The following is a 25,378-nucleotide window of genomic DNA, read 5'->3' as shown; positions in this document are numbered from 1 at the left end:
CATTAACCCTTAAACCGCATACACCCTCCCCAGCACTGGGGAGTCGTCACATTTTGACCCACCGCACCTCGCCCCTCTCAGATGTCACAACTAGGGAAGGAAGCCCACGCTTTCACAAGGCACAGGTGTTCTTACCTTTCCTCTGCTCCCCTTCTTTCCAGCCCCCTCTCCTCTTTTTCCATTTTGCCAGAAGGCAAAAACAAATACCAATAAGTTCCCAACTTTCAGAGTCACACAACCGGTAGAATCTGACTCCTAAGCCATGGCAAGATTTTTTTTTTTTAAACAACTAATTTTGTGTCGCTAGGGCATTTCCATTGTTAGAAAGGGTTCCTACTGAAAGGTTAATGTTCCGGTGTTTGGATACCACCCCGAATCTCAGTGTTTTTTTCTCCCCTCCCCCCATATGATAGGCTATTGCGGAATGAGCTGCTGTTTGTCAAGTATTTCCAGCATATTTTTTCCATTTAGCTTTAGTATGAGGGAGATAGACTCTAGGGTTGTCCAGGAAGACCCAAGTGTTGCCTGTTCTGTCAAATGTGAGTATGATATAATGTAGCACTTTCAAAATTGACTGCACCCATCCTAGCCCCAGCATGGTAGCCAGGGAGCAGCAACTGAGGGGTAAGCAATGCTGCAGGCTGATGGCAGTGCTAACCAGCCCTAACTTCTGGCTGGCTGTCCAGAGATAGGGATGTTTGCACGCTTTTGATTTAGGGTTGCAATTGTGAGGCACAAAGACGGATGGAATAAGCTGCCGTATTCAGCCCTCCCACCTCCTATATTCCCCACACAGGCTTGTGGACCTCGAGGCACCAAGGAGTGACCAGGTCTGGAGAAACAATTAATCTCCTGAAGCCGCCTGTCTCTGCATGACTGTTTAGAAACATAACTCTCACAGAAACAGCCATGGGACTCTAACTTTCTGGGCTAGGCAGGAGAGTCAGTTCAGCAAATATGTCTGGATCTCCTGAATTAGGGCATAATAAGCCAGCAGCTCAGAGCGACCTTCCCTGGATCATTAAGGGATTTCTCAGGTTTACAACTCTATGCACAAATTATGCAGCATATATACTAGGGAGGTTAGGTAAGTCAGTAGCATGCAGCCCAAATAAACATGTTTCTCTAGCACTTTGAAAACCTCAAGCAACATTGTTAGGAGTTAAAAACTGAAGGAAGGTGGTGTTTCTGGGTGATTTCCTACAGAATCATTTCAGTACACAGTAGGTTGCGGGGGGGGGGGGAACGGGCCCCCAAGTATTGCTTCTCATTATATGGGGGATAATCTCTCACACTTTGGAAATATATTTCAACAGCAATCACGGGAAGGCCTGGAAATAACTATGCTTATTACTCCACCAACAGCCTCTGCCACTGTAAGAGAGAAGCAGCTATCAAAGGCAAGATTTCCTAGATTGTGGGAGGCAAGGGTAGGGCAGACTTTGCCAACAGCAAGCAGACAGTCTCTCTCATTTCAACTGCTATGGAAAGACCAACATAGAGAGGCCATTTGATATAAATAAAAGGCAGAAGTGTCTCCTTTACATTGCTTTGGTTTCGTTATCTGGATGGTAGTATTCTTACCAACTCATCTTTGAGTAGACATTGCCAGCCCAGTAAGAGAATACAACTTTTATTGTAGATTGCCACAGATGTCTTGTACACAGATATGTCTCATGCACCTTGATAACAAACGGTGATACCTCTCCATGCAAAAGTCATCTTTTAGAGATTCACATCACAAGAAAAAATATATAAGGATATTTTTATTTATCTTTAAGGGAAATTCAATTTCATTTGATTTCTTAATTGAGGTAATAAATTCATTAAACGTTCTCTAATCTAAGTAATATGTTCTGTAACACCCAGTTCTATAGTTGAATTTTTCTCTTAGAAAATCTTTTGAAAAGGTACATAAAATCAACACATGTGTGGAAGATATATGCATATATGTCTATGTATACATACATAAACATCTGTACACACATCTGTACTTACATACAGAGTAGGTAGAACAGATATGACTCCTTCTACTGGAGGAAAGAGCTCACTTGCTAAGTTCTAGCTCTGACAATACTTGTGTTTAGGTTTGTATTTATCTTTCAGGCTTGACCCAGCAGTGACGAACTTAGACTGAAATGTCCTACCAACAACCAAAAGAAATTAAATATGAAAATGTACTGAAATCGTATCTAAAATTCTTCAAGAAGTCTTAGCAAGGATGAGAATAAAATTTCTAGGAAGCAGAAATAAAATGGTAACTTATCAAAAAGAGAGAGGATCAGGAGTGCACTTAGATATCCTTCAAGCTGGCATTAGGTCACTGTGGAAAAGAAATACAGACACCATTTCAACTACCCTTTCAGATGAGGCGAAGGCTGTGCTGTCTCACTGAGCCAGTTCTTCCTCCATTCCTTCAAGACACCATCAAAGAAAATTCAGAAATGCAAATATGTGGGGTAAGGGTGAGGGTCCATGCAATCTTTGACCAACCCCTTCAATAAAATGCACACTTTACTTTCAACCATACCAATTTCCTGAGACATCGGGGTGGCTGGAAAGAGGCCACACCTTCCCGCACAGCCCCTCACTTGAAGAGGCACCAGAAAACTTTTTGTTGAGCTAGGTTTTCATACTGGGTTGCCACCGAAGGTGAGCTGAAGCCCCAGGAACACAACCGTACAGTGAAGCACACACCAGTCAGTAAGATAGAGAGGGCTGGGTGAAGGTGATTTCAGGCATCTCTGAACAGGCTCAGCAAGAAAAAAGTCCCCATTCTTTCCAATACCCTTAGGCCACTTCGTTTTTTGAAACAAGCTAGCAAACAGCGGAAGAATCATGTTATCTCAGATCCACATTTCCCAACGGGCTTCCTATTCACCACTAATAAAACTGTCTGTTCACCCAGCTTCACACTAATAACTGGGGAGGGATGGGGAGGAGGCGAGGCGGGGAAGCAACGCCCAGAGAGACTGGAGACTTCGGATCAGGATTCAAGGCGGCGTCCCTCAACTCCCTCGTTTATAGAAATGAATGTCTGCCTGACTTACTTAAACTCGGGAAAGGGGTCAGCCTGTATCAGCACAGTTCACACAGATTGTGGATTTTTTTTCCTTCCCTTATCTTAAATTGACCTGCTTTTAAGATAAAGACATAATAGAGAAAGCATTGACCTTACCTGGTCCCTAATGAGCTGGAAGTCAGAAACCTCTTTCTCATTTTCTCTTATCTGGGATCGCCTGAGAAGAGATTCACGCATCCGCTGCGGAGCGCTCACCGCCGCCCAGACTCCCGGCAGCGTGAGCGGCGTGCGGCCTCTTAAAGTCTGCGAATCTTCCTGGCCTTTTAAAACCAAAGACTATGAAGCCACATCCAAGAATCGTCACTGGAGCTCCCAGGTCCAGACTCATTTAAAAGCTCTTGGAAGACTCCCAAGCAAGTCTTTCCCTATAAAAGACCAAGTCCTGAGCAGTGGCAGGAAGCGCTGTCTCCTCGAGGCCCTGATCGCCCCGAAGACGTGGACGCTGTCTTGATGCTCGCTAAATGGACCCGGACCCAGCTTACCTAGCTCTCGCCGGCCCCAAGCTATTTCCACCGGGTTGCCCCCCCTACCCATAGTATATGCCCGTGAGCTGGGACATTTCTGTCCCCCTGGCCATGAGGACCCCAATTGTATTCAATGCCACAGCATTCCAGAATCCCTTCCTTCTCTGCTCAGGGCATCTCTGTCCTGTTGTTTTCGCCTCTTCTCTGAGCCCAGCACAGTCCACTGCCCGCCAGCTGAGAGAACTGCTTCCCCTACTCCTCGGTCCCACAGCTCGGGGTTCCCAGGCTGGGGCGGGGGTGGGGAGCCGCTTTGGGATGCTAAACATCAAACAAGCCAAGCCTGGGGTTTCAGGCCCCGACGCCACTAGAGCGGCTCTCCAGGGCTCTCGAGAAAGTCCTCGTGTTTACATGGCAGGGTTGGGGTGGGGTGGGGGAGAGGAGCAATGCTGAGGATGCTGTCTGCAAAATACCCCCACTGCCTGAACCATCAAGGCCTGGAGTTGGGTGAGATACTTGTCAGGGGACAGTTTCTAGGACAAATGTCCTATATGCTCACTGGTGAAGTTTTTCCCTCTTCTAACATCTCAGTGCCAGGGGCATCTCCGGAATACGTATTTCTTCTCCTGGGAGGCCAGAACCAACTTGAGCCTGAGTTATTGAAAGCCTAAAATAAGCAAGTGCCCCCTTCCAGATGCTGACCGGGTAAACAGCTTGTGTAGGAGTGGGGTGTCCCCGAGTTGTGGGGAGCTCTCACCTTGAACCCAGCACCTAGTTTACTAAAAAGACACCCCAGTCTGCCTCCCCAGATTGCTTCAGCAGCTGCCACAAGTCTCCTAGGCAGGAGTTGGAGGAATCAGAGAGATTGATGATAAGAAAGGGCCAAAGCCCTGTTTGCTGGGTCTCATTCCCAGCCCCCTCTGAATTCGCCTATTCCAGGGACAAGTAAACAGGCTTCTAACTAAGCCGGCTGGAGAAGGATGTATTTGTTAGATACTCCAACTAGCATAAGGAAGATAAGACAGAGAGTGTTACAGTAGGCTCCAGTTGTTATTCTGCTAGAATGTAGGGAGGCAGGGCAGTGTGGTATCTGCAGCCGGCTAGGCTCTGCCTGGCCCTATACTGTCCAGTGGAACTGGTGGAGTTAAATTCATCTCCCCGACACCCCCACTTAGGAGCAGAACAGCAGCTGACAACACCTGCCTTTTCTGGACAGTCACCACTGCCGTCCTTGTCCCGGAATCTCAGATGCCTATCAAACAGAAATGATTAAACTTCCCTGGTTTTGTTTTTGCAAAATATGAAGTCTGCTGAGAGGACCCTCTCCCCACGTAGAATCTCAGCAGACTCAACCAATTATCCTTTCAGAATATTAGATGTCAAGAAGCCATATTCCAGTAGCCAGGATTAGTTTTCTGAGGAAGAAAGCTACTTCTAGCTCCCATTCCTAAGGCACTGTAAAACAGAAATCCCCTGGACATCAGTGAGAAAGACTGCTGGATTCAAGTTTATACTATTATTTTTCTAAAAATAAGATCCTGGGAGATTGATGGAGTGGAGAACCAGGAAAAGTTGTTAGAGGCTATGACAGGGAGAAGAGGAAGAAAGGAGGGAAAAGGGGAGGCGAGAAAGGGGGGGGGAGTAATTGAACACCTGAGTAAAAAAATGAACAGAACACGTGCCAAAAGTCAACTAGTCACCACCACAAACCGTTGCAAGCATCAGGGGCACCCAGGGCTGCTAGGGTTGCCTATGGACAGCTCACGGGCCGCCTTGTCTGCACAGGCTTGTCAGGGAAAACTCATAAAAAGCAACAGTTCATCCAAGGAGCTGTAGTTTCTGTCCCGAACCAGTCTTTTACCACTACCGCTCACACCTGTCACAACCTGACTTGTTTCTCCTAGAACACTATCTGATAATGGAAAGAAGAAAACACTCACAGTGTGTGTGGGGGGGAGAGAGTTTAAGATTATCTTGGTTCTGTTTGGGGGGAAATGATAAAAAGTTAGGAGAAGGAGAGGGATTCATTGCTGCAAAGATTTAAGACCCCAGATGTTGAAAGCACTGAGATACAAGAGTGAAATGGCAGGTCCCAATGTCCTACTAAAGGGATCCCTAACTTGGCCACCAAGTCCACACCGCCATAAGAGGATCCACTGGGATGGGATGGGGAGGAGGTAGCGGGGAGGGATCCTGTTTTAGACTGTCCAAATAAAGTCAGAACCACTTCACCCTTGGACACAGGCACCACACAGATTCTAAGTGTGAGGAGACTAGGTGGGAGCTACAACTATAGGTTTGGCATTCAAATGTACAGAAGCAATTCATTCACTAAAAATGATAGCTCCTTCAGGCTTCTTTCAAATGACTGGCTTGGTCCACCATTTTAAATATTAGGTCAGATGTGTAAGACCAGCTTCTGAAGCTCTTAAAAAACCAGAAGGTTGATTCTTAAAAAAAAAAAAAAAGGCCATTGTTTTTTCTCTCCCCCCCTTCTCTCCCTCTACCTCCCCCTTCTACAGAACTAGTTTACTTTGCATCCTCTCATCCTCTCTATGTAATAGTCCCAAGACTGCTCAGAATTTTATTCCACTGAAGTTCAAAGCTGAACAAAATCCCCTCTTTGGTGGGATAGAAACTCCGGAATTGGCTTTTTTTTTTTTTACCTGGGTCAGAATCCCTGAGCTCAAACCCAATAATTGGGATCCCATCATGCTTAGTGGTGAGCCCCTACCCCCATCCCCAGTCCATGCACAGCCAAATCAAAACCAAACAAAAAGAAAGGGTTTTAATCAGAAAAGGCGTCTTTTTAATTCGTATAATTTATTAGAAGCTTCTTAGGAACTATATTTAAGCCGAATATCTACATAAGTTACAACAGAAAAAAAAAACCTGATGCTGCAAGTACCAAACTGCCAAATAATATACACAGGTTTGTCAATGCCCTTTTTAAAAAGTGAGGGGCCGGGGGCCGGGACTGGGCTTCTTTTTACAACATAATGTACAGATTACTAAAAACTAGGCATTTAGTCCAACTTTTGACAGCATTTTACAGCTACATGTTCACATCAAACCTAAAACAATTTCTGAGGGACCAGCCTGGCCTGGACTGAACCTATAGGGCCAGAGGGCAGCCCGGGAGGGGGCACTTCCTTTGTGTCAGGTACAAGTGGGATATGCAGAAGAATCTTTCCCCTAGCCAGCTCCTGTCTGTCTTCTTCCTTCTGGGTAAAGAAAAATCTGGTATTTACTAGCAAGTCCGCTTCGCTGGCAGGGTGCATCCAGAGGGAAGTTTGCCGTCTTTAGAGTCCAGGGCCATGGTAGCATAGAGCAGGCTCCAAAACTGTGCCGTGCCCAAGCTTGGGAATCCTTTGAACCACCAGAAAGACTTCTCCTGTTTGTTCTACGTCCTTCTCTGTTTAAAAAATCCGTAAGGGGCTGAGTTTGCTTGGCTATTTCTATTTTCTTTTTATGTTAAAAAATAATCCACAAGTTTTAGGTAGGAAAGAGAAAAGGAAGGAGGGAGGAGGGAGGAAGAAAGAAGAGTAGGAGAGGAGAAAGAGGAAAAGAAGAAAAGGAGGAGGGAGGAGAAGACGAAGGAGAAGGAAGAAGATGAAGAGAAGAAAGAAGAAAGGAAGAAGAAGAAGAAGAAGAAGAAGAAGAAGAAGAAGAAGAAGAAGAAGAAGAAGGCGTCCAGCAGTTTGGTCTTTGTGTACTTTTTCCTTGGTCTAAACACAAACAGGTTCTTAAGAAAAGTCGAAGCACGTGGAGCATTGGGCGAAAGGTGGTCTGCAGCGGGCAGAGGTGAAGCTGTGAGGCCGCGCGGGGCTCTGGCGGGTCCCACGTCTCACCAGGTCCGACCATAAAGCAAGGTAGAGCAGGACATGGCGCCATAGTCCGAGCTCGAGGAGTTCAGATGGGATAGGCTGGAGACCTGGCCCTGCAACGCTGCGGGGCTGGCTGCATGATGCGCCAGGTCCGGGGACTGGCCTGCGCTGCCCGGCTGGTGGCCTGGGTGTGCGCCTAGACCCGCGCCTCCGCTGCCCACGGAGATGGCCGCGGCAGCCGCCTGAGCCGCCTGTGCTTGCTGCTGAGCTTGCTGCTGCGCGTGGCCTTGCAGGCTGGCGGCGCCCGGCGCAGAGGCTCCCGCTTGGCAGGGTTTGCCGTCTTTGACTAGGACCGGCACGGCCACCCGGCGCGGTGACTGCTGCTGAGCTTGCTGCTGTTGTGGGCAACCCGCGCCCCCTCCGCCTCCGCCGCCGCCACCGCTGTCCTGCTGCAGTTGCTGCTGCGCTGCCTTGTCCTTGGCCTGGCGCTTCATCTTGTAGCGATGGTTCTGGAACCAGATCTTGACCTGCGTGGGTGTCAGGTGGATCATGCTGGCCAGGTGCTCGCGCTCCGGAGCCGACAGGTACTTTTGTTGCTTGAAGCGTCTCTCGAGCTCGTACACCTGCGCCTGGGAGAAGAGCACCCGGCGCTTCCGGCGGGGCGCACTAGGCAGCGGGGCCATGTTCTTGCTCACGTCCCCCAGCGAGCCCAGGCCGCCCATGCCGCTCATATTCATGCCGCTCGCAGGACCCATGAAGCGGGAGACTGTAAGCGACAAACGCACAGCGTCGGCTGGGGCCGGGGCCGGGCCAAGCCTGCTTTTCTTGCCCTTGGCCCGCCGGCCCCAACCTTCGATGGCATCCTCACCTTGGCCCATCTAGCTGGGGAGAGGCTAGTGCCTTACCCGGGCCGGGCCGTCGAAGAGTTTATGGGTTTCAAGCCTAACTACTTTCCGTCGGTGTTAGTGTCTCTTTAGAACCAGAATGTACAGTGTGTGTGTGGGGGGGGTTGCTTCTGCTCCTTTCGTGCTCAAGCCGGGTGAGAAGCCCGGGGTGGGGGGCGCAAAGAGCTGGGAACAGGCGGTAGACCCCAACTTCAGGGGGGTAGCAAAAGGGAGTTTTCCCTTTCTAAAGCCCCAACTTACAGACGCTTGGCCTCGAGTCTTCACTCTCGTGAGCTCTAGGTGAGGACACCTGCTCGTTCAGCCCATTTAGCTGAGCTGTGCGCCCTCTCAACCCGCCCAGAGACTTCTAGAAAGCTAGGCAACCAGGCTGGCGCTGGGATGCATCCTAGCAGGACGGCCTCTCTCTTGGCCGGGCCTGCTTCCCTCCAACTCTGCTGACCCGAGCTCTCAGCTCAGGGTGGGCCTCCCATGGCACCCTGAAGTCTTCAGCGCCAAGTCAATAGTTGGCACTTGCGGTTGCTGAGTGCCAGCACCTATCCGCAGGACCCCAGCTCTACTAGGAACCTCTTTTGAAACCCTAGCCCAGCGGGGGGAAGAAGGTCCAGCTCCCGCACCCCACTCCTAGATGATGCTGCCCGGCTGCCCACCCCATGCCTAGCATAACGGCGAGCTCCGCACCTCGCGGGCCGCAGTGACCGCGCCTCCTGTGCTCTGCCCGCGGCCCCGCGGCGGGGCGGCCTCACTTACTGGCCGGGAAGCGCGGGTCTGGGTTGGCGCCGTACCATCCGGGGCCCGAAGCGCTGTTCCGCATGGTGTCCTGGTAAGGAGGCAGCTCGCTCATGTTGCCCAGGTTGCCGTTGCAGTAGCCCCCAACAGCGGAGTGCGAGAGCTGGGGCACCCCCGCCGCCGTCATGTGGTAGGCGGCGGTGACGGCGCCGTGGTGCCCCACGGCGTGCTGCTGCATGGCCGCGGCCGGCGGGGCCGCCTGGCCCTGTCTGTAAGCTGCGAGCGGAGCCCCGAGGCCGCCGCCCTCCATGCCCACTTTCTTGTAGCTTTCCTCCAGGGGACTCAAGATGTCAGACACTGAGAACGGAGTCGTGTGCTTTGGACTCATCGACATGATTCGGCGTCGGCTGGAGGAGGAAGGAAGAGGAGGAAAAAAAAAGGGAGAGGGGGAAGGCGAAGCCTCGCTACTTTTTTTTTTCTCCCTTTGCCAAATATTCTGGTGTTACCTTAACGCCGATCTTGTTGGATGTACACGTAACGGAGTGGACCGAGTCCGCCTTAATTGGCTTGAGTGGAGGCTCGGGGGCTGCCTCGCGTTTGTTTTAGCCCGGCGCCAGGTTTTAGGCAGCCACCAGAGGCGGGGCATAAGCGCTAAAGCAACAAGACAATAGAAGCCTACATCTTGCCCGAGATAATTAGCTTACATGCTGATGACAAGGTAAACACCTTTAAGCTTCACTTGTCAGGATTTTTAGGTCTCAAAGAGAGAAAGGAGAGAGAGAGAGAGAGAGAGAGAGAGAGAGAGAGAGAGAGAGAGAGAGACCCAAAGCATTACTTCCCCCCTCCCTTGGACACCCCCACTCCCATTTTTGTGGGGTGCCTGTGGCGCGCGAGGAAAAGGCGGGGGAGGGAAAGGAGGAGGGAACCGAGAGCAAAGCGGAGGTCCAGAGGTGGGGTAGAGAGTAACCTAAGAGGAGGGATGGAAAGGAGGAAGGAAGGTGAATGCTGCTTTGCAACCAACTTGAGGAGTTACAAAGTGGAACCCTTGGTCCAGTTCGGTCGGGGTTCCCGGGTCAGGGGCTGGTCTTTGCGGGGAGAGGAGGCTGAGGTACGGGGAGCGGGGTTTCACCTGAGCCTGACGGGGCTGCTCCTCCCTCCCGCTGCGGCCTCCCAGCCCCGCGCCTTCCCACCGCCTCCGGACCACATCGGGCTTCGCGGCGCTGAGCCCCAGTCACCACCAAAAGAGTGTGCGAGTCTGGGGGGTGGGGGATGAACCCGGGGGCTGCACTGTTGGTCTATGAGTCTGTCAGTCTGTCCGCCTCTTCTGCCGCTGTCAGAGGGACACCTCTGCTCCCCGCCCCCTTTCCCCTTACCCGAGAGAATCCTAGCGGGCGGAGGGAACGACTGCCTCCGGGAGGCTGTCACCGATCCCCGCGCCCCCCCCCCCCACCCATAGCTCCTGGCTTCTTAGCGGACCAGCCCCACAGCCCACCCCACCCCACCGCTCCCTTTCTCCACCCCTTTTGCCGGCCCAGGCAAGAACACCGCCGGCCTTCTGAGCTGGGAGGACAAGGGTGCTGGCATTAACGTGAGAGTCCACCACTGAAGTTGTCCCATCTCGAACAAACCTGGTGCCCCTGACCCTTGCCCATGGCCTGGATACTCCGGCTTCTGAGGCTGGTGCTGACTTTTCGAGACCATGACAGTCCCAGCACTCCAGCCCAGATCTCCGCTGCGTTCCCTTCTGGTGCTTCAGGGAGAGCCCGGGCAGGGAGCCGAGAGAGCGCCCGCGGGTCCGTTGTAGAGTGGGACTGAGTCTGAACCCGGGTGGAACTCACTGTCCGGGAGGAGGCGAATATCTCGACGCCCGCATCCCAGCGGGCGGGAGGCTGGGCTGAGGCTCGCCTCCTCCCGGAGCTCAGCCATGCAAAAGTGCACTCGCTTCCCCGGGAATAACCAAATATCTTTGTCTAAAGTGGCGGCGTAAATGGCCGGTCGCTTTGTGGCCACGCTGGATATTAGTAGATGAGGATCATTCTGCTTCAATTGGGCGCCTCTCATCCGGCTAGCAAGAAACTGCTTAGGAGGAAGTGGGTTTCCTGTCTGAGCGTTCCCAGGCTTCAAGTGTGAGCCCCGCGCCTTGAGGGTCCTTGGGCGCCTGGCAAGGGGGAGCTGTGGGCTGTGCTCCCTAGCGGGGCCGGGGGCGTCAGCCTCATTGCTGTTACCAGGCCCGGATCAGCAGCTGAGTGGGCTACCCAGCCAAGCCCTGCGTGACACGGATTTGGAAACCACCTCCGATTTTCTCCTTGGAAATTAAGCGTTTTCGTTGTTGTTTGTTTTTGTTTTTGCTTTGTTTGTCTGCTGTTTGAGCTTCCTTGGCGTGCTAGAGGCTGGGAGGGCGGAGCGCTTCCTGGCCCCGCAGGTGCCTCCTAGACACTTCGGCGGCCAGTCAAGGAGGCTTCTTGATTTTGGTTTTTTGTTTTCACATTTTCTTTCCCCTCCTTGTAGTGAGGGACTTCCCGATAATGAAGAAGCAGTTTTGAACTACTTAATTCAGCGTAGGCTCCTTTCCATTAATAGCAATTATAGTATGGAAAGTTGTTTTATTTGCTTTTTAAGATCTCAACCCTCTCCTTGAAGAGAGAGAGAGCTCTCTAGTCCCTCAGTACAAAGCCAACGACTCTACTAACATTAGCTTTCCTCACCACCTACCTCCATCGCGAAGGTTCTGAGCACCCGCGGGCCTCCTATCTGGGCCGGCATTTTTCGCACGGCCCCCACGGTGGCTTTGGAGCAGGCAACCCTGACTTTAAGCGGGCAGGTGCTCTGTGTCTTGTGTAGCTAAAGGCAAGTGGAAAGCTGAGCTCTGGGCTCTCCTTTCTCAGGGACTTCTCTGGGGGGCGCTCTCAAGATGAGCTCAGACCACGTCGACAGCTCTTGGGTCTAAGGTGTCTAGAGCGCAGGGAGGGGAGGCTACGCCCGGATCAAGTGAACCGCGGGAGGAAAGCAGACCTTGTCTGAAGACATGATTCAGCCCTGCCCGTGTTAGGAAAGGGATCTTAGTAGAAAGTCATTGGCAGCCTGTGTCCCTTTATCTCCTCTATTTTTATAATTGTTGGTCGTCATAAGAAGCACCAAGTGTAGTGTCTCTCTCCGTTTCAATGCCACTTACCGAAGGAGATCATTCTTAAAAGGTTATTTTTATTTATTTATTTATTTTTTTAGAGTTAAGCTAAATCGGGTGCATCAAAACACGCCCAAAGCTTTGAGGGAAAAAAAAAATTTAAGCGCGCTGCTAAGGTCGATATTTCAGTTTCTGCAGGTATTATCAAATCTCTTGCCTTTTCAGGGGCCTGCCAGACTGAAGTGAAAGGTTTGTTTCCCTCTTCCACAGTCTCTAGGTCACACAGCCTAGGCCTTCAGGAACACCAACTGGTGGCCAGTTTGGGGAAGTGTGAAGAGCTTGGTTTTAGCTCTACCACCACTGGGGACCCCATTTCCAACTAGACAGCAAGGGGTAGGAGTTGGAGCTGGAGAGGTAAAGGGCTCTGGCAGCCGCTGTGGCTTTACCCTTGGGGGGGAAGGGGAACTGGGCTGAGCTCCAACGTTTCCAAGCTTGCACCACCAGTTCCTATCTGGACGTGTGTGTGTGTGTGTGTGTGTGTGTGTGTGTGTGTGTGTGTGTGTGAGGTGGGATTCTGCAGCATCCTGTGGCCCAAACCTCACGATCCTGGTCTCTTCCTAAACACCCACCTCTCTGCATTATTTTCGCTAAGCACTGGCACCAATAAGGGCAAAACTGAATACACAGGAGCCTCATGGCACAAAAAGGCCCTGTATTTATTTCTGAGCTCTTCTCTGCAAAGGCCTTGGGAGTCTCTCCCTCAAGTCCCAACATCTCTTTCTGAGGAAAAAGCATGCTGCCTCTCTGACTCATCTTGAGTAGGGGCCATGCGGGTTAAACCAGAGGGTTTTCCCCCTGTAGCTGTGGATTAATATCCACCAATCTAGTCTTCTTCCCATGGCCTCTTCTGCACTGCAACTAACATGCTGTCAGTGGGCTGAGCCCAGTGACTGGTAGGACATAGCCCAGCCCTCGTGAAGCTTCCCCTGGTTGGGCCTCAAAGGACCACGTTAATCCCACTGGTTAGAATTCAAAGAGCTGTGGAGGCTCAAGCCCAGGCTCAACCCCAGAGGAGCAGAGGAACCTCTACTCTTTGCAGCAGTGTGGCAGAGGGAAACTCCCTTCTTTTCCTCCACTGTCTTCGAAAGACCTGGAGGGAGTGCTCACTGGGCAAATTAAGTGAAATTCTCAATTTTTGGAGCTTGGCAAGCTAGGAAGTAAGGGAGATGATTCCCAAACCAGAACTGCGGACACCTAGGTACTCCTCAGCTTGCTTGTTTCCTACTCATAAAGCCCTTCACATCTCCCTAGGGCACTAAGTCTGCTTCTTCTAACATTACACAGTTCCAGCTCTCATTGCCATCCATGATTCATTTCACAGCTACTCACTGAACCCATGCTATATCAGATGCTAGGTGGGCTAAGTCAGAATATTCAGCTTCTGAGGGTCTAGATATGCCTCTCCCCACCTGATGTTTCCATATTAGCACTAAAGCATTCCAGAAACGAACAGTCACTCTGTAACAGACCCTGAGAAAGAGGGGATCCCAGGAAAGTTTTGTGCCCCCGTTTAGTTATCATTTCTCTTACCTTTCAGAGCAGAAGGAGCCCTTGAATACAGCTCAGAAACCTGCGAGCTTGTGACCTAGTTTTACCACTTTCAGGATGTGTAATGGTGCAAATCCCTTCACATGCACACACACACACACACACACACACACACACACACACACACACACACACGAGAGAGAGAGAGAGAGAGAGAGAGAGAGAGAGAGCAGAAGCCTGCCTCATATAACTCCCTACTTTGCTGTGTCAGCAACTTTGATCGTCCATGACGAGGTGCTGTGACAGTCTGATCATCTTTAAAATCCTTAGCACACAGAAATTATTTTGATTTAGTGTTTTGGACTTAGAAAAAAAAACTTGGGGACCAAGCCTCTAATGCTGTGTAAAAAGAAGCAACATCCAGTATTCTGATGCCCACCGCAGGTGTAAGATCTCTGCTGTGCTGTGCTGTGTTGTATGGTGTTGGGCTGTGCTGGGCTGTGTTGTGTGGTGTTGGGCTGTGCTGTGCTGTGTTGTGTGGTGCTGCCTTCTGTGCTGTGCTGTGCTGGGTTGAACTGGGCTGAGCTGGCCTGGGCTCAAGGGAACTCGAAGGGCCTGGGGGATATTTTAGAAGTTAAGAGCACTTGCAGAGGACCTGGATTCTGTTGTCAGCACTCACATTATGGCTCATAACCTTCTGTAACTCCCGCTCCAAAGGATCTGGTGTCATTTTCTGGCCTCTGCAGGCACCAGGTGTGTGCATACATACATGCAGGAAACACACACGATTTTTTTTTTTTTTTGAGTGAGAAGGAGGCAAGCTGGCTTAGGAACAACAGAAATGGGGTTGGGGTGGGTGGCGGTTACTACTCTCCAACCCAGAGATCCAAGGAGTGCCTTCCAAATATGACATCTGTCATCTGGTCTCTGAAAAGTTAACCAGGATCTCTCCTGTGCTTTCTCTAGCTTTGAGAGCTTCCTTGGGGTCCTCATTAGGTAAGGAGATCATCAGGGCAGCTTTGGAGTATTCCAACGAAGAGATCCCTCCGCTGCCCAGCTTGATTTTCTTTTTTTTTAAATATTTATTTATTTATTTATTATGTATACAATATTCTGTCCGTGTGTATGTCTGCAGGCCAGAAGAGGGCACCAGGCCTCATTACAGATGGTTGTGAGCCACCATATGGTTGCTGGGAATTGAACTCAGGACCTTTGGAAGAGCAGGCAATGCTCTTAACCACCGAGCCATCTCTCCAGCCCCCCAGCTTGATTTTCTAGAACCACTGAGCTATTTTTCTTAAATCATGACTTATGGGGATAGACTAGGGGAAGGGGAGGGTCATCGTGGAGGCTGCTGCACCTTCCTCTCCTGTGAGAAGGGAGCCGCTCTTGTGAAGACTAGGTTCTGCCAGAGGAGCACCCCAGTCTTCGATGGGGGAAGAGGGGCTCTTCGCTTGCTCTTCCCTCCAGTCAAGCCCTCTTAGAGGTTATGGCCTTGAAATCTTTACCCAAGTTGTAACCAAAACCTTCACTCTCTTCGAAGTTCCAGGGACGCCCCCTGGCGGGACAGGGTTTGAGGCAGGAGTGAATCTCGAGAGTAGGTTACAAAGCCAAGAGAAATGTCCTTTGAAAAGAGGGGACACCAGACGTGGCAGACCGGATGCTCACTTGATACAGGGAGCAGGCAGCGCCAGGCACACTCTGAGCTGGCTGAGAGCTGCCCTCGTCTCTGTACTCATTTTTTTTCTGAGTGGACGGTGGGGAATGGGAACATCAGCCAGTGAGCACTACTCCAAAGAATGCTTCAGACACTGCAGTCCTCCGATCTACCATCTACCGACCCACTGAGCTGTAGGAAGGAAAGCTCTGGGAAGGGGAAACAGATAAGATCTCCTGAGTAAATTTGGAGAGGGACGGGAGAGAGAGGTGAAGGGGAGCAGGGGAGGAGAACACGAGGGAAAGAATGGTTGAATTGGGGGAGGGAGAGAGGGAGAGAACAAGAAAAGAGATTATCTTGATAGAGGGAGTCATTATAGGGTTAGGGAGAAATCTGGAGCTAGGGAAACTCCCAGGAATCCACAAGGATGACCCCAGCTAAGACTTCTAGCAATAGTGGAGAGGGTGCCTGAACTGGCCTTCCCCTGTAATCAGATTGGTGACCACCTTAATTGTCATCATAGACCCTTCATCCTGTAAGTGGATGGAAGCAGATGCAGAGATCCACAGCTAAGCACGGGACTGAACCCCTGGAGTCCAGTCAAAGAGAGGGAGGAGGGATTATATGAGCAAAATGGTCAAAATCATGATGGGGAAACCCACAGAGATAACTGGCCCGAGCTAATGGGAGCTCACTGGCTCTGGACTGATAGCTGGGGAACCCGCACAGGAACTAACTAGGCCCTGTGAATGTGGGTGACAGTTCTGTGGCTTGGGCAGTCTGTGGGGCCACTGGCAGTGGGACTGAGATTTATCCCCAGTGCATGAACTAGTTTTTGGTATCTTTGGAGGGACACTTTCCTCAATCTACATACAAGGGGGAGAGTCTTGCTTCAACTTGATATACCAGACTTTGTAGACTCCCCATGGGAAATCTTACCCTTTCTGAGGAGTGGAATGGGGCTTGGGTGTGGGGAAGGTGGAAGAGGAGCAGGAGGAGGGGAGGGAGGAGGAACTGTGGTTGGTATGTAAAATTAAAAAAGTTTAAATAAAAAAAATGTAAAAGAATATTTTAGAGGTAGCGAATGCTACAAAGGTTCTCAGAAGGGTGCAGTGGCTTTGCCCAGGACCTGGTCACCCTCATTTAGCTTTTATGCTGTGTATTCTATTTCTATTATTTGGTGCTGGGGTTGGAACTGTGGGCCTCCTGCATGCTAGGAGAGCGCTTTGCACCTGAGCGACATTCCAGCACCTCTCATTCAGCTTTAGGTGATCGAAGCTCCTTCTTTCTGTCTTCTATCACCTTTCATATTTGTGTTGCCTATAGTATGTTTGCATTATTTCCTACGAAGTTGCTTCAAGTCCTGTGAAAGCGCGGTTCTCCTTTCCAGCGTCTTTCTCTTCTATGACCTTTGCCTTTTCTTTTCTCGCTCTTCCTTTCCATCACTTGTTCCCAGGAAAAGTTTCTGATGGCTAGGGTAATGTCTGGGGCCGCTTTGATAATCTCCACCTGACGTTCTGATTCCTCTGGCTGGCCCGCCGAGGCGATCCGCGGCGCCCTCTACTGGTCATGAGTAGAAGTGCAACTCTACAGTGTCGAGGGGGAATGCTCTGCTACTAATTGGGTAAACCTGGTAAATTGGAGGAGACTGGTAGTAATTAACCTACCAGGCATTCTTTGAACTTAACTATTCATCATACTACTCATTCGTTCAACATGTCAGGATTTTCATAGGTCTCCTCATACTTTGTGGTTGACTTAGAATTACCATGGCACCTACTTGAAAGAGCCCTGTATAAATTAGGACTGCAGAAGCCACAACAATATCTAAACTCCCCATCTAATTAGACTTTAACTTGTAATTGTGTTACAGGAATTGGATTCGCTCTTCAAGTCTGAGGGGAAGTGGGCATGCGTTTGGTGGTGAAGTGGTTTTTCCTTTCTGCACTTCTGAAGCCTGGAAAAATGAGAGGTACTTGCTGCATGGCCTGACAGTAGGGTTCTGCTCTGTGTCCAGGAAGTAATAGAAAAGCTTCCAAAGTCCTGGGGTTCAGTAGCTTTCTGGAAGTATCTTCACTGAAGACCCAGACCACCTGCCCAGGGGCGGCATTATACCTGTCCACAGGTTAATTGTATGGACTAACTAAGGAAATTTTAAGATAGTATGTCATGCAGCCTGGAACACAGTTATTACTGCTCATGTTTAACCAGTTAACACTGAAAACCAGGAGCAAGAAGTAACACAGAAATACATTTAAAAGAGGGGGGGGGCAGTTGGCGTAGGAAAAGAACACATTTTTGGTGGACAGAGTAGAGAACATGACAGTCGTGGCTTAAAGAATTAAAGAAAACCCATATATGTTGCACTGGGGCAATAGTAAAGTTCTTTGGGAGTCACACCTACCAGGTGCGGTCTCCAGGATATAAACACACTGGAGAAACTTTTGCTTAGAGAAGAGAGCTCTGTGGTGTGATAGAAAAGGGCCCTCCGGGAAATGGGCCCCTAGTTTGAGGCACAGGTGAGGCACTCAGAGGTCATTGCAGCAGTGGGAAAGGGGCCTGGTTTCTTCCCAGGCTGGTAACAGAACTCAGCACCATTTGCAAGCATAATGAATGCGCGGGGCTCAAGACCACAGAGGCTAGCCCGGTTCCAGAGGGGGAAAGGCTGCTGAGGCCGGATAATGTATGCAGACAGCTCCCTGGGGTGGGGCTGGGAGGGATCCCTAAGTTGTGAGGGAGCCTCCATGTCAGAGAAGCCAGGGCTGTGCACATCAAGGAAGCCGGAGGCATTGCAGAGAACTGTCCCAAAAGAGGCTACACGCAGGCTGTAAACCACAAGGTGTATGGGTAGGTTTGCCCAACCCTATTGGAATTTACATCATGCTACTAGCCCATACCCTAGATGCTGGGCATCAAGCAATAGGATGTTTGTCTTGTTGGGGTTCCCTTTTGCTTTGTTTTGGTCTTTTACTCCTATGCCTGCATTTCTCCCTTTTGAATGGAAATGTTTACTTTGTGCCTTTGTATATTGAAAGTATGTAACTTAATAAAAAACATTTTACAGGGGCTTACAACTAAGGATTTACTTTGAAACTAAGTAGAGACTTTGTTCTTTCAAAGTCACCACTCCATCCTAGCTCCCTTCTTTTGACTCTTGACATTTCAGAATCCAGTGTTGAACTCCTCTCATGTGTATTTATCCCCATGGCTCATAAATCATCACCTATTTCTGAAAGTTCTGAAATTCGCATTTTTAACCAACCTCTCTCTCATACTCCTGAATTACCTTCTAATCTGTTTCATCTTGTATATGCCCATTACGCTTGACACATTCCAGTATAAACTTATGAAGGCTGTCTCATGTTTTTGTTTGTTTGTTTGTTTGTTTCTGCTCTTAATGTAATAACACCATGAGTATATCCCTATAGTCTTTGCTCCAACTACCTGAGTCCTCCAATAAACTCTCCTAATAGTCAGTTTAGGCTACTGTAACTAAAGGTCAGACTGGGTGACTTACACAACTGAAATGTTTTTTTTTTTAGAAATTTATCTATATATTATTGCACATGTATATATTATATGTATATGTTTTGCAGTGGCCAAAGAGGAAGAAGTCATACCCTCTAGAACTGGAGTTCAATTACATATGATTGATTGTAAATCCCCTGGGACTGGAGTGACAGATGGGTGTGAGCTGTTATGTGGGTTCTGGGGACAGAACCCAGGTCCACTAGCAGAATAGCTCATGCTCTTAGAGGGTGAACCATTGCTACAGCTCTGAGAGACAAACATTTTTATAAGACCATGACTTTATTTTGATAGGGTTCCATGCTTATGACTTGACTTCATTTTACTTCCTGCTGCAATTTGAAAGTGTCCCTTCTAAAATCCAAATATCATCAATATGTTAGGATTAAGAGACGGTGCCTTTAAGAGCCTATGTGGCTATGATGGCTTCTTCCTGCTTAATGGTTATTAGCCTCTCATAAAACAGACTTCATGCGTCACCTGGCAGCGTGTCCCTGCTTTCTTCTGCCATGTTAATCCATAGCATTCCTCTCTTCCAGAGGATGCAGCAAGGTCTCCATCAGATTCGGTCAGTTTGATCTTAGACTTTATGTCTCCCCTAGAACTGAGAGAAATAATTTGTGTTGTTTTAAAAACAGGCATATTCATGTGTGCAGTCCTAGGAGCACTCCCTAAAGGTCTTGTTTCTAAACACAGTAGCTTCCGGTGAGGACTGCAGCATACACATTCTAGTGGTCCACAGCTCAGCTCACAGCAGCTTTCTGGCCAGACAGCTCTCCTCCTCTTCATTCTCTGTCTCCATCTCTCCTAAATCCAGCCCCAGTTCTTCATAGGTACTTCTCTCCTCCCACTCTCTTGGACATGGCCACCCGTCCCTAGCTGCCTCATTGTTGGCTCTAGCCATTGGGCTAACCTAGATTTACTCTAGCTTACCCCACGACCCTTTCCGCAGTCCACAGTGCGATCTATGACCCCAAACAAACCCCCCACCTCCTTCTTACCTGTCTGCAACCTGATCTGCAACTAAGCAAAGCTGTTCACTTTTTGTCCCCTTTTGTACAGTTTTAATATATTGATGCACATTAAACTGCCTATACCTCCTATATAAAAGTTAGTTAAGTTTTGACCTCTGTGTATATCTATGAAAATATGACCACAAGTAAGATAATGACTATAATTACTAATACCCAGAACTCTGTATGCCCCCTCATAATTCCTATACCCTGTTCGTCTGTGTACACAACCCTAACACTGGGTGATTAATGCTGTGTCCTTGGTCACTGTATAATTACAGTGTGTAGCTTTTTAGACTTTTCCATTAGTTAAATCAATCCAACTATTTTGCTTTTTATTAACTTCTTATAATTATTGAGGTTCAACAATATTTTCTGCATTCCAATTTTGATGCTTAAAGAGCCTTCCTTTCTTCATTTTTCATGAATACCATACCAGTTTATTTTTAAATTTTGTTTTATGCATGTGGGTGTTTTGCCTGTATGTTTGTCTGTGTACCTTGTGCATGCTAATTGCATGCAGAGGCCGGAAGAGAGTGTCAGGTGTCTTGGAACTGGAGTTGCAGTTAGTTGTGAACTGCCGTATGAATGCTGAGAACCGAACCTGGGTCCTCCAGAAGAGAAGCTAGTGCTTGTCACTGTTGAGTCATCTCTCTAGGGCCAGCATTCCAGTTTTAGAGCTATACCAAACTGTGTTTGTTCGTTTCCGAGTGGGAGGTAAGGTAATTCACCTGAGATGATAGTAGTTTTCTGCGGCTGCTGTAAGAAATTACAACCAACTCGAAGCTTAGAACGGAATTCAGCTTCTCCCAGTTCCGGAGAGCCAGAAGTCTGAAGAGACTGTGTCAGCAGGCTGACAGGCTCCTCGCAGGTGCTGTGCTGTTTGTTCCCTTTGATGGCCCTTCTCTCTTTCCACAGTCTCTGGCTTGTGACTTCATTTCTTCAACCTGCCTCCCGATTTTACATAATCTCTTCAATGTGTTTCTGTGATTCTCTCTTACAAAGATGCTTTTGGTGGTATTGAGAGGGCCCATTGGAAATTAGAGAGATCTCCTCGACTCAAGATCCTTCCTTTTCTCGGTAAAAGCCCTTTTTCTAACCACTCTTTTTCCGGGGCTCCCGGAGTCAGGATGCCGCCCAGACTCTGGTTGGCTGATGCCCTCCACCCCCCAACCCCCGCCGCTTTGTGGCCGGGGCAGGAGGAGGTCTCTCTCTCTCTCTCTCTCTCTCTCTCTCTCCCTCTCTCCCTCTCTCCCTCTCTCCCTCTCTCTCTCCCTCCCTCCCTCCCTCTCTCCCTCTCTCCTCTGTTTTTGGTTTTTCGAGACAGGGTTTCTCTGTATTTGGAACTGTCCTGTCCTGGAACTAGCTCTTGTAGACCAGGCTGGCCTTGAACTCACAGAGATCCACCCATCTCTGCCTCCCGAGTGTTGGGATTAAAGGCATGAGCCACCACTGCCCGGCGTTTTCTCTCTTTCTAACTACTCATAAGACAACATGTATAGGTTCTGGTGATTGGCTTGAATCTTTTTGTTTGTTTTTTCGAGACAGTGTTTCTCTGTAGCTTTGGACCTGGCTCTGTAGACACCTCGCCGGAAGTTGTCAGCTGTGAAAGCTACACTTCAGCATCCTTAGCACAATTTTAAGCCGGAAGTCGTCAGCTGTGAAAGCTACACTTCAGCATCCTTAGCACAATTTTAAGAGTTCTCTTCAATGGCTTTTTGTCTAGACTGTTACTTTCTTAGGGCATTGGGTGGGATGGGGTATTGGTTATCACAGAAGCCTTCTACATCCTTCTTTCCCAACTGTGCATCTTGCAGTCTTTGATATCACTGTAAAAGTAGCTTCCTTGCCCCTTACAGTCAGTGGGAGCACGAATCAAGGATTTCCACATAGTTTTGGGCAACAGCACAGCCCATAGACAACCAATGGTCTCTGATATTAGCATGTTCCACGGACCTCAACTTGGTCTCTGGTGACAGTGCAGACCACAGACATCAACATGACCTTCTGCCGCAGCACAGCCCCTGGACACCGTCGTGGTGCTTAGTGGCTGCACAGGCCAAAGACAACATAATGACTTCAGTTGGCTTCACAGGTCACTCACATCAACATGGCCCCCTACAGTAGCATGGCCCACAGACATCAGGTGGCAGCAAAACCATAGACCCATGGACATCCACATGGAGAGAGAGAGAAAGAGAGAGAGAGAGAGAGAGAGAGAGAGAGAGAGAGAGAGAGAATTGGAAGGAAGGAAGAAAGAAAGGAAGGAAGAGAAAAAAGAAAGAAAGAGAGGCAAACCTTTTCATATTCTGTAACAGATTGAGCTATATGCTGGCCTTGATCGTGGGTGTTCCTTTCTTAGTTTCCTGATACTGGGATTCAGTTACTCTGATGTCTCTTTGGCATAAGTTATATTATTTAGCCTCCTTAATTTATAAACATCTGTGGACTTTCCAAATCATTAGTTTAATTTTATTGTGATCAGAGTACTTTTTTTTTTTTTTGTCTGATGGGCATCTTCAAAGTTACGGAGATTCAGTCCATGTCCCAGAATACGGCTTATCTTGGTAACTGTGTCCATACATTTGGACAGCACATTTATGCTGCTGTGGTGGAGCGGAGTGTTCTATAACTGTCATTTGGGTCAACTTGCTTCGTAGTGTTATTCAAGGCTCTCAGACACTGGCTGTAATTCTGCCCACTTGTTTCATCGGGTATTGAGAGAGATGTAGAAATCCTCAGCTATAATTGTGAGTTTCTCTGTTCTCCTAGTTCCAACCGCATTTGCTTTATCTAATTTGTAGTTCTTTCATGAGTTTTATAAACATTTAGAATTGCCAGGGCCTCTTGAATTCAGGGTTGTATTGCTATGCAATGATCTTGCTTTAGTCTCTGCTGGTATTCCACTTTCCGAAGTCTTTTTTTAAAAATAGAAATATAGATTTGCTTTTATTAGTAAAGTGGATATCTATCTTCCTCCTCTTATTTTTAGACCATTCATGTATAATCAGCATGGATTCTTATGAGTAGCATATAGCTGAATATTGTTTTTATTTATTTATTTTGTCTCCTTGACAATCTTCTCTTGTATATCTGTAATTGGAATGCTTTGACCAGTTTCGTTTATGTGACAAGGCTTATTGATTTGTGCGTTCAGAGGGGGAGGGATGGGTACTTTACCTAGGGCCTTGAACGTGCTAGGCAAGGGCTCTACCACTGGACAACACCCTCAGCACCGATAATGTTGGGTTGAAATATGTCATCTTGCTGTCAATATTCTATCTGAGACATTGGATATTTTCTCTTTTCTTTTCTTTTCACCTTCATGTAGATCGAGTGTTTCCTGCAGTTCTCTTTAGCACCTGTTAAAAATCTTAGCCCAATATGGTGGCACACACCTTTAATCCCACAGCCTGGAGAGAGACAGACACATCTCTGTGTTTGAGGCCAGCATAATCTACATGGTGGGACCTCGTCACAAAACCAAACCAAAACAATATAAGAAACAAACAAAACAGAAAATAAAACAACAATCCTTCTAAGCAACAACTTTTATGGTGCTATTTTTGTGGTTGTTTTGATATTCAGTTTGTCACAAGTAATCTACCACTTCGTGTAGTATTAGAATCTTGCAAACACATGCTTCCATTTTTGTGTTATTGCTCTCATATATGCTACTTCTAAATATAAACTCTTCAATGAATGTTTACTACCTTTATTTTACAAAGTTAGCTTCTTGTACTTCTTTTTAAAAAATATTTATTTTATTTTTATATTTACACAAAAGTAAAGTTTTATACTTACTATGTGTGCATTGTGTGCCTGTGTGCAGGTGTGTGTGTGAGTGCAGGTTTCCATGGGCCACTAGAGGGAGCCAGTTCCCCTGAGGCAGGAGTGACAGGTGGTTGTGAGTCACTGAGAACTGAATTGGGATCCTTAGCAAGGTCAGTAAGCACCCTTCACCACTGTCTCACCAGGCTCCACACAGTTACCACTCAAGGACATTCAGATACTACAGAGTTCCTCATATCACACACAATCCCCACTTCCTGAATTTCCTTTCCATTCTGTAAGCCCTTATTTCTATCTAGAGTTATTTTCTGTTTATTTTTCTTTTTTAGATTTATTTATTTATTATGTATACAGTGTTCTGTCTGTATGCCTGCATGCCAGAAGAGGGCATCAGAACCACTATGTGGTTGCTGAGAGCTGAGCTTAGCGACTCTGGAAGAGCAGTCAATGCTCTTAACCTCTAAGCTATCTCTCCAGCCTTAGAAGTTTTTGCTTTCTGTAAGAAGAATTTCTTTTAAGAACTTTTCTACATTTTTAGTTTTTTTTTAAATTTCTACATTTAAAACTTTCAGATAGAACATATTTTATAAATATATAAGTATAAAACATTAAATAGTTAAATGGTAACATACAATTCATATATTCTTTCATAAGTATGCATTTATAAGTCTTTGTGTCCTTGATTCAATCTTAAAATTAGTGTTATCTTAACAAAATATACAGCTGAGAGTGATGGTGTGTGACTATAATCTCAGTATTTGGGCCTTAGGCAGGAAGATGGCAAGTTGTAGGCCAACTTGGGCTACATGGTTAAGACCCTATATCCAAAATAAAGAAATAACTCTGTGTGTGTGTGTGTGTGTGTGTGTGTGTGTGTGTGTGTGTGTGTGATGGAGCTTGGCACCTAATCTCAATATCTTTATTTTATTAATTTTTTATTTATTGATTGAGAATTCCCAACATATATACAATTATTTTGATCATATCCATCCCTGGCTCTCCCCTCCCACTCTCTCTTCCCACCAGAAACATTTCCTTGCAACTTTCACATTCTTTGTTTCTGAGACATAGTAACTCTCAGTAGCCATGTCCCACCTCCAATTAGCTATGTAGACCAGGTTGGTCTTTAAACCATAGAACTCTGCCAGCTTCTGCCTCCAAAGTGCCAGGATTAAAGGTATGCACCACTTCTTAAAAATTAATAACCAATTGAGTCCAATTGGTGCTGGTCATATGCACACAGGTGTGGGGCCATCCACTAACATGGCAACCCACCTGGCGCTCAGCTGCAAGGACAACTTACTCTCCCTTCCATAGCGGAGAGCAGCTTCTTCACGTGGAGCATTTGTTCAAGGCAGATGGGATGGTGATGACATCTTTTAGGTTTTGCATGTCTAAAAAAAATGTTTTTATTTCATCTTTAGTTTTTGAAGACCTGTTCATTCGGTATAGGGCTATAGGTGACAGTATTGTCTTCCTCTCAGTACTTTAAGGCTTGTTCTATTGTCTTTTGAGTTCCACTGTCTCCAAGGATGTGTAAAATCAGGGAGCACTGTTAGGAGTTCACTCTTGTCTCCACAAACTCCATCTAGACTTTAATATAGAAAGTTTATTTTATTATTTTATTATTACCTCTCTCTGTCTGTGTGTGTCTGTGTTTCTGTGTGTGTCTGTATGTCTGTTCATCTGTCCGTCTGTCATCTGTCTACCTGTCT

General features: G+C 47.8%; 1 protein-coding gene across 2 annotated transcripts; it reads right to left on the bottom strand.

Moving 5' to 3' along the window:
- Nucleotides 1-7,390: 7,390 nt before the first annotated feature.
- Nkx2-1 (NK2 homeobox 1) lies at nucleotides 7,391-10,207 on the bottom strand. Of its 2 annotated transcripts, XM_041658706.1 has the most exons (3): nucleotides 10,131-10,207; nucleotides 9,023-9,408; nucleotides 7,391-8,136 (listed from the first exon to the last, which is right to left on the bottom strand). In XM_041658706.1, the coding sequence occupies exons 1-3, from the start codon at nucleotides 10,205-10,207 to the stop codon at nucleotides 7,391-7,393; spliced, it is 1,209 nt and encodes a 402-aa protein (XP_041514640.1). The 2 variants fall into 2 exon arrangements, with proteins under 2 accessions (XP_041514640.1, XP_041514641.1); XM_041658707.1 differs by lacking the exon at nucleotides 10,131-10,207 and having other exon boundaries at nucleotides 9,023-9,459.
- Between the last annotated feature and the right edge of the window lie 15,171 nt (nucleotides 10,208-25,378).

Source organism: Microtus oregoni, unplaced genomic scaffold (assembly GCF_018167655.1).
Source record: "Microtus oregoni isolate MIOR12 unplaced genomic scaffold, Mior012 000009F_ref0000495, whole genome shotgun sequence".
Classification (NCBI taxonomy): Eukaryota; Metazoa; Chordata; class Mammalia; order Rodentia; family Cricetidae; genus Microtus; species Microtus oregoni.
This window is presented reverse-complemented; position numbering and strand designations above follow the sequence as displayed.